Source organism: Zingiber officinale, unplaced genomic scaffold, assembly GCF_018446385.1.
Source record: "Zingiber officinale cultivar Zhangliang unplaced genomic scaffold, Zo_v1.1 ctg136, whole genome shotgun sequence".
Classification (NCBI taxonomy): Eukaryota; Viridiplantae; Streptophyta; class Magnoliopsida; order Zingiberales; family Zingiberaceae; genus Zingiber; species Zingiber officinale.
In genome coordinates, this window is record NW_024589832.1 from 317,130 (window position 1) to 326,145 (window position 9,016).

At 31.9% G+C, this 9,016-nt stretch overlaps 1 protein-coding gene across 2 annotated transcripts; it reads left to right on the forward strand.

The window, feature by feature from the left end:
- Window positions 1-4,833: 4,833 nt before the first annotated feature.
- On the forward strand, window positions 4,834-7,640 carry LOC122036312. Of its 2 annotated transcripts, none has more exons than XM_042595598.1 (2): window positions 4,834-5,018; window positions 6,780-7,640. In XM_042595598.1, the coding sequence occupies exon 2, from the start codon at window positions 6,781-6,783 to the stop codon at window positions 7,432-7,434; it is 654 nt and encodes a 217-aa protein (XP_042451532.1). In that variant the 5' UTR covers window positions 4,834-5,018; window position 6,780; the 3' UTR covers window positions 7,435-7,640. The 2 variants fall into 2 exon arrangements, with proteins under 2 accessions (XP_042451532.1, XP_042451531.1); XM_042595597.1 differs by having other exon boundaries at window positions 4,835-5,018; window positions 6,388-7,640.
- Window positions 7,641-9,016: the final 1,376 nt, after the last annotated feature.

A 9,016-nucleotide genomic window follows, 5' to 3' on the forward strand; every position in this document is an offset into this window, starting at 1 on the left:
CAAGAGGAAGAAGTTTTTCTTCCTCAAGCTTTCATTTCTTCTTCCTTCTCTTAAATCGTATCACCTTCACGCTTGGCTAGTACCAATCAGAGGCGAACTTTGTTTCTCACCGGAGTTGTCTTGAAGAACTCGGCGTGGATATGAATAGAGGCTAGGTTTGTGAACGTCGTTAAATTGATGTCCTTTTCCCTACACATAATCCATAAGGTACGCCTAGAATAAATTGTTATTCTTAAAAGTTTTTATTTTATGATTATGTCTACGTGATTGTATTTGGTATGCGTGTGGTGTGTGTATTGTAATAAAATAATTTTATTATCATCTTTTTGCTTCCACTGCATGTTTTGCTAAACGTGTGAAGCACACACCGCATCGAGCACCCTCCAATAGGGCAAAGCTAAAGATTAGGCCATTTGGGCGCTCTCTCTTGTATTAACTTGAAAAGTCAAATATATATTAAAAAACCTAATTGAATATCATAATCAAAGTAAACCAAAATATGTAATTAAAGAAACTATACACTAGAGAATATTTTATATAATTTCTCAAAATAACTTATTCAACAATCAATGTTATTTAAAATACACTCTTCTTGTGTTTTTTGAAGCAAAGTCATCAATTTTGTTATCATATGAGATATCCTCCAATATGTATTTTTCCATGAAGAGGATCGCTAAGTCATTCAATCTCTCTTGATTCATTGTTGTTCTCAAATAAGATTTCAATAATTTTCACTTTGAAAAGCTCCTTTCAACTAATGCTATAGTCACAGAAATAGTCAATAAAATTTGATAGACAACAACGACCATAGGGAAAACATCCATTTTCAATGCAAACTCTAAAATTTTAATGGGCATCTAAGATTTAATTGTGTCTATGCTTCCAGAGGTAGTATCTCTTGCAACATACATAATCCTAAAAGTAGATCATGAGCATCAATATCAGACACATCATCCTTTTTTAGAGCAGATTCAAGATCCACATAATATTTTCTCAAATCATTTTCATCCAATGTCATTAACTGTTCTCCATCGAACAAGAATCCAAACATCTCTTCAAAAGATCAATTGCTCAAACCTATTCATCAACTCTATAAGAGCAATATCTACCACAATAAGAAAATAATCAGTCCTAAAATATTCTTTAGCTTTTTGTGAGTATCTTTTAGTATTAGTAATCTCATCAAATTATCTTTTCTAGAAGTTTGTCATCACTCAAGAAATACAGGGTCAACTCCTATATTAGAAGCAATTTCTTTAGCATAATTTATGGCTAATGCAAATCCTTTTCCCCTATAATTCTCAAAAAAAAAAAAACCCCCTTTTAATTGTTTCACTGCAACATCAATTTAAATCATTTCATATTGTAAGGATTTATTGACCAAGTTATGTTGTAGAGAATATTATACCAAACTTAACAAAAATTCAAAGCTGCTAAGTTCATGTGTTGCTAGCAATCTAGCATCTCTTGATAATCTTGCATCATTAGTTAAATCAACTACCTTATGTAAAGCTTCTCTGATTTACTCAACTTGTGATTTAATGACTTTGACACTATCGATATGACTTTCCCACCTCATTGTGCACAATGACTTGAGTGTTAAATTATCCAAACAATCAAGTAGAATACTCCAATGTTTTGTAGAATTGGAGAACATTGTATACATGCATTGACATACTTCAAAAAAAAAAAAAATTTACTTTAACACAAGAGTTTGTCAATCACAAATCACCAAATTAAAATAATGACTACCGCATGACATGTAAAAGATTCTCGAATTTATATTAAACAATCTTTTCTGAATTCCTTGGTGTTTTCATTTCACGTTGGAGCCATTATCATAAAATAGTTCTCTAATATTATCAATATCAAGGCCAAGAGAGTCTAATGCATCACATAATTCATTAAAAAGACTTAATCCACTCATATTTTCAACATTTATAAATTCTATAAAGTAATACTCAATTTTTACAGAAATACATAACACATCGACACACCATAATATTAAAGTCATTTGTTTTTTGTGGTGTGCATCAGGAATACACTCAAGTATCATGAAATAATACTTTGTTGTTTTGACCTTTTCAATGATTATACTTTTCACTTTTAATGATATATTTGTTATCAACTTATTTTGAATTTTATGACTGAGGTAATGATGATGAATTTTTTTTCCTTTAATGAGTCGAAGATGTTCTAGTATTATAGGATCAAACTCGACAATCATCTCAATCAATCCTAGGATATTACCTTTTGAACCATCTTTCAAGTTTTCATTCTTTCCACGGAATGCCAAAATATTTTTACTCAAACATTTTACCACTACTACAATTCTTGTCAAAACCCCTCCCAACGATATGTTTCATTTTTAATTTGTTCTTGTAATTCTTTGTCAATTGTTTAATTTTTCCTCAATCTCACTTGTAACTCCACTATGGATCTTAAATTAGCAAGATGTTTATGACATTGTTCATGTTCTCAAAGCTTCTCACTTAGATGTTTCCAATCTCTAGATCCTCTTCTGCTAATGACTTCGTGATTATAGTGTTTTGAAAAGCTTACAACAAAAATAAAATACTTTATCCAACTCATTTGAATAAACTAATTAGTTTCTTCCATGACTTGTTGTTTGGAAGCATTCTATTATAAAGTTTTGAGGAAAAATATATATCAAGTTCATCGTGAGAGTATTCAAAATTTATCTCTCTAATTAGGTTTTTTTAACGAGTAAATCCCTCATTTTTATATCATTGTCATCCAAATTCTTAGATCAAATATATTTAGAGAATGGTCTGTGTTTTTATTTCCTTATTATTATTTTTGTCATGATTCATATCCATAGTGTTTGCAACATACACAACTTCTATTTGTTCTTCAGAATGATTTTCTTATGCGCTCTAATTTTTTAAATTGTCTATCAAATTTTCTTACACTATTTTCGTTTCCGTCAAAATAAATTTATCCATAGAACTTTCATTAATTGAGTCATATTCTCTTCTTGTTTTTTTTTAACACTTCCATAGAGAAATTTTATAGACATCATTTTTTTTTTTAAAGTTTTGCTATACTAAATACAAACACAATAAGATAAAAATAATAAATTAATTTCTTAATGGTTCATTATATTGTAAAATACCAACAAATGTAACATGACTTTGTTGATATACTGGACCATAGTATATGAGCCTACTAAGTACTAACAAGGTAACAATAGATGAAAAAAAACAAACACGAAAGCAAAAAAAAAAAAAAAAAAAAAAAAAAAGAATACAAGACAATAGACAAGCAAATGATTTTAGACTTTAAGTGCTCCAAAAAAAATCTAAGATAAATAAATTTACAAGTCTACTGGTTACTGTTACAGTGGTGCTTTTAATGCTCCTCTGTTCCATGCCTCCACGGCTCCTCGACTCCACCAGGTCGAAAAGGCAAAAGCAAAAAAGAAAAAGAATAGATTCGAATCCTTCTGGTTTTGATCCTTTGTAATTTCTTTTGCCCTAAATTTGTGTTTTTTTTATTTTTAAGAAGTATATATATATATATATATATATACCATAATATACTAAAATAAATTATTTATGATCCCGCCCGAAGTGAGCCCTGGGCAGTGGCTTGCCTGTCCACCCCAAGGGCCGCCCCTGTTAATCAAGTAACTTAGGGAGTATTCATGTTTTTAATTTTATAGTGCAACTTGTATTTATTTCTTAGAAAAAGAAAAAATAAATTAAACGAGATTCAACCCTCAACCCTCAACCCTCCTTAGAGCATCTCCAACTGGTGCCTTTTTACACCATTTTAATGTAAAAAGGGCACCATATCCTCTCCAATGGTGACCTCAAAAATTGCACCAAAATGGTGCAAGTAGAGATTTTTTTAATATAATATATCATAATAGGCAAGTTATATTTAAAATATTTTTAAATATTATAAATTAATATGATTTAATTTAATTGAATTTATTATATAAATTTAATATATAAATTTCAATTAAATATATATTATAAATTTTAATATTTATTATGTTGCTAAGATTATCAATATATTAAAATTTTAGTATGCTTATTAAATTATTTCTAACAAAATTATAAAAATACTAATTTTAATTTTCTTGTAACTAAAAACATAATATCATAAAAATTAATAGTAATTATTATCGTAATAAAAATATTTAATAAATTAATATGTATGTTGAATAATAAATTATAAGATGGAAAAATAGAATATTCTAAAGAATATTCCTTTTAGTATAGGAAATGGTGTCTCATGGTTGGAGTTGGAAAAAATTTTGGTGTTCAAATGACACCAAATTGATGTTGAAAGTACACCAAAATAAAATTTGTGGTTGGAGATGGTCTTATGGCCTCTTTCAATCCAACAAATTCACTAAATTGTCTCGAGAGGACAACATTACATAATGAGATCAGATGGGTTGTTGTTTATTAAATTATATATAATTTTTTATAAAAAGTAATTAATAATTAAACATTATTATTTTATAAAATATTTGACTTATTTATGACTAAGCTCGTTTATTTACCAAATATAAATAAATCAAATTGTTTATAATTCATAACTATTTAGTTCAAAATTAAATTCATAAAAATTATTAGTGTATAACTGAATCGTGGTACTCTTAAAAGAAAAAAAAAATAAGAGAAAAAAAAACTAGTGTTGATTTGGGTCCATTACAACCGTGAAATGTTTGCCCACAAATATGTCTGCCGTTGGTTCATTAATGGACCGCTAGGATGCAAAGTTACGTGCCATAAACTGCCGATAATGCGTACCTGAAATGCCGTAAATGCCCTTCTCATGCTTTCCTCATTGATTCCCTTGTTCCTCTCACACGTAATCACTTTCTAATCTCAATCTAATCTCATCTCTTCACTCTCGACTCTCGAGATCCATCTCAGATCTGAATTCCGGACGCAGAGCTATTCTGTCGACGAAGATCAAGATGTTGTTCTTATTGTTGTAAAAGATTGCCTTTTTTTTTCTGTTTTGTACAATCAAGTCAGGTATAGCATCTTTTCTCATCCTTTTATCGACTTTTTCTGTGTTTGTCTTATATGATTTCTTGGATGAATCTAGACCCTGTTGTTGTTATTTTAGTTTTCGTAATTGATTTGCGAAGTGTAGTTGTAGACTAATTTGTGATCTTAAGATTTGGGATTAGGGTTTTGGCGCATTTTCTTTTGGTAAATTAAGTGATTGGTGATGATTCTGGTAGTGCTCGAGTCGGAATAGTTGAGAGGAATTTATGATGGCACTTAAGGTGTTAATATGGAAATTCGATGTTCCTTCTGGGTGGCGAGGAGAATGGTAGTATTGACTGGACCTTACCTTGGTTTTGGGCATTTTTTATCAGCAGTTTTCTTGAGGTCTATGAAGGTGAAGCAAGTGGATTTGGCAATAAAGAGGAGAGTTGGTGTAGGAGAAGAGAGTCGGAAGAAGTAGATATCCTGTGTCGTATTGGATAAACAGAGAGTTCATAGTTCTTCTCTTATGTTGTTTTCAACTTGTATTTCCTCTTTTCCCATTGAAATTCTAGGATTGCCTGATGCTTCTCGTGGTTACTCAAGAGTTTAATTTAATTAGCCATTTTGCAGTAATATTACTCTGTGCTCAGCTTGGTGACCAAGCATTTGTAACGATTAAGAGATTACCTGCAAATTGGTCCACTCCAAAAAAAAAAATCTATAGAAGCAAGAAAAATCACAGAAATTGACAATGGATGCAAAGCAAAAATATATTTTGACCTGACTAATGGTGAATTTCATGTTCAACTAGCAATGACATCCTTTTGTGGATCTACCTCTTTGTTAAAATCTGCATTGATCGTGCTAAGGACTTGAGTTTGCTTGCTCAATTAGCAAAGGCATCATTCTGTAAATCTATCTCCTATTAAGTTCTAATGGATTTAAATTAACCTTCCTGATATCCTCGTTCCAATATCCCATATCTCGTGGACTCCAAATGACTATGGAATATGAGAAGAAATGCATGCTGCAAGTGGGATACAGTAAAGTTTTCTATAATTTAAGTGGTGTTCTGACTAATTATTCAATGATATCTATTTTCTGTCCTGAATTTAGTGAAAAAATTGTCATTGTTGACCTAGGAAATGTGGGTTTATCTCTTGTAAATGCCTACATTTTTCCATGCTTGTACACACATAGACAATTGATACATAAATGTGTTTGTCTTATTCAAGCACCCAGAATTTTATGAGTTAACTATAAGCTTGACTTGTAATGCTAGTTTATATAAGCATGGTAACTACTTTCCTTGTATAATTGTCTTCGGATTACTTATTTGTGATACGCTTTTCATTGTGCATTTTAATTTGTTGAGATTCTTTAGGATGCCTGTTTTTCTTTTACGCAGCAAGGTTATGAGCAGTAGAGTAAATTTCGATCCTTCTTAACGCTGCTTTGGTTGTGCTTAATTTGTCTTGCTGGTGCTAGTGATATGGGATTTTTTCCATGGTGTGAGAAGTCAGGGAAAAGAACTATCAGAAATGCCTTACTTAGAACCCATCACCTGTCTCTCCTCCTTTCTCCTGTTATCTCCTTTTGGGATTGCATCTTTCGCAAAATCAGATACTCCTTCAGACCTGAATGCGTGTAGGATTACAGTTTCAACTGATTGACTACTTATTAACTTTGAGCAAATTTAGCATATATTAGTTTGTTGTTAGATTCAGCAATCAATCTTCTGTCATACTAGAGGTTTTTTTAAGGCATAGTTTAAGTTTGGTGTATCTGTGGGATAATAAGAATGGAGAAAGTAAGATGTGGTCAGGCAAATCCAATGTCAAAGAAAGGGAAAAAGAAGCAGGTGAAAGGCGAGCTAGATCGAATGAAGCAGGCTGAGAAGAAAAGGAAACGTTTAGAGAAAGCACTTGCAGCATCTGCAGCCATACGGTCTGAGCTAGAAAAGAAGAAACAAAAGAAACTAGAAGAGCAGCAAAGGCTCGATGAGGAAGGTGCCTCAATTGCTGAAGCAGTTGCCCTTCATGTTCTCGGGGAGGACACTGATGAACCCTGTCACTTTGCAATGAACCATTCTGCTCGGAACAACTGTTGGAATTATTCAGGCAATATTGATCTGTTCATGGGTTATGAAAGCTCCGGAAAACATTGTTTAGATGATCTAAATCAGGCAAGCAGTGCGTATGAGCCTGTGTGGAAGTGTAACAGGCTGGGCAATCAGTCAGTATGTCCACCTCAAACATATACGAAAGGTCGTCAATTATCACCCCAAGAAGGAACAAGTCAAGTAACTGATTTTTCCGTAGGTCTCTTGGCAGCTCAAGCTGTTTCATCACTGCAAATTGCAGAAGATCCAAATTGTGCTCGATTTTCTGGACAAGGCACAACAACTGTTCTTATTAATAAAATGCTGGGAGGCCGCAGGTTGCAACAATGGTAAAAAAAAGTTGAAATTTACAAGACACGGCATTTTATTGTGATAAGCCTGTATATAGCTACAACATGTATCTTCTCTCTGGAAAACATACATTCACCTTCCACTCGGTGGTTATGTATTGCAAACCGTGTGCGTGTGCAGTTCTAATCTTTTAAGTAGCTACCTGTTTGGGTGAGATTTTCCAGTTTTATGCAACTAAAATTATCTGACATGGTGTTGTTGTCTTCTATGTTGTATATATTTATTCATCTCCGTAATAATGTCCAACACCTCGACCGCCGATCGATTGCATGTAAATATTTTTAGACCTCTCATAAATGATTATGTGAGAGAGTTACTCCACTAAGGCCCAATTTGGAAGCATCGAAGCTACTGGTGTGGGCTTTATATAAATGGGTCATTATCTTCAATTGTTATGGATTTAAATCCAATTACGAATGCAAATATGTATTGTTAATTAATGGTCTTAATTCTGTCTTCTTCCTATTTTTCTTTTCGTTTTTTAGAGGACGGATCCTTTGTCCGTAAATTGTGGATCAAAGAATGATCCATTTTATGTATTTGCTCAATTTGAGGGTCCCTACCTATTTAACAAATGAGAATTATCACAATCAACCAATAAGTGGATCATTCTCTAGTCAATAATTGCAATGATTTGCCTACTTGGCTTGCGTATTAATTTGCATGCTAACTTTTTGTACTTAATATAGCTCTTACCAACAGATAGTAGATTTAGTTGGTATTGGAAGCCACTTAATTGAATATCATTAAGCGAGATTAATTAGGAGACAGTATTTTCCCCAACACAATGATCAATTAATCAATACAAATCTCTTTTGTCAACCATTAAGGCCTTCTTCACATTTCTCCATTTTGCACTAGTGTTTCCAAAACCAATAACCTCTAATTCCAAAGCTAGAAAAAGTCCAAGTTCAATTGAAAAATAAATAAATGCTATCGATGGAGCTACAATTCATTTTTTTGTAAAAAAAAAAAATCCCAAGAAAAATAGTGTGTTTGTGAGTAATATAGAATTTATAGAGTTTTGCTATAGTCAATTAAGCTTAGCATGTGAGGTAGATAGGAGGATTGAAAGCGGACCTCCCTACTTGTTCTTGTTAATTGGTATATTGATGGAAAGCCATGAACTATTCATACTATTTATGTAGGCTTTTTTTGGTAGATGTTGTCCATCTATAATTAGATTGTTTGTTAGATCACTTCACAAATTATTTGTGTTGATCATATTTTGACCCTATAGATGTGTATTCTAAAGCTACATACTGACTAAATTAATAATGGAATGTCTTAATTATTCTTCATCACCAACTATCGCAACTGTAGTTGCCATGTACTTAGTCAAGTTCCAATTAAGCTGACATTTTTGCACTAAATTGTTAATTAATCTTGCCATATTATTAAATAGTTTGCTTAGTCGTGAGGAAATATTCAAACTCCAAGTGTTTAATCACTTTTAGAACTCTTATCGACTAACTTAATTAGTTTAGACTTAAATTTTAGTGTGCCTGTACATATGTATGATTTATCATGCCAAACTATGAGATTTAAATAGGATTAAGATTTT

Bases quoted from the DNA above. Each gene is read 5' to 3' on its own strand.
- LOC122036312 (XM_042595598.1), top strand. From the start codon at position 6,781: ATGGAGAAAGTAAGATGTGGTCAGGCAAATCCAATGTCAAAGAAAGGG.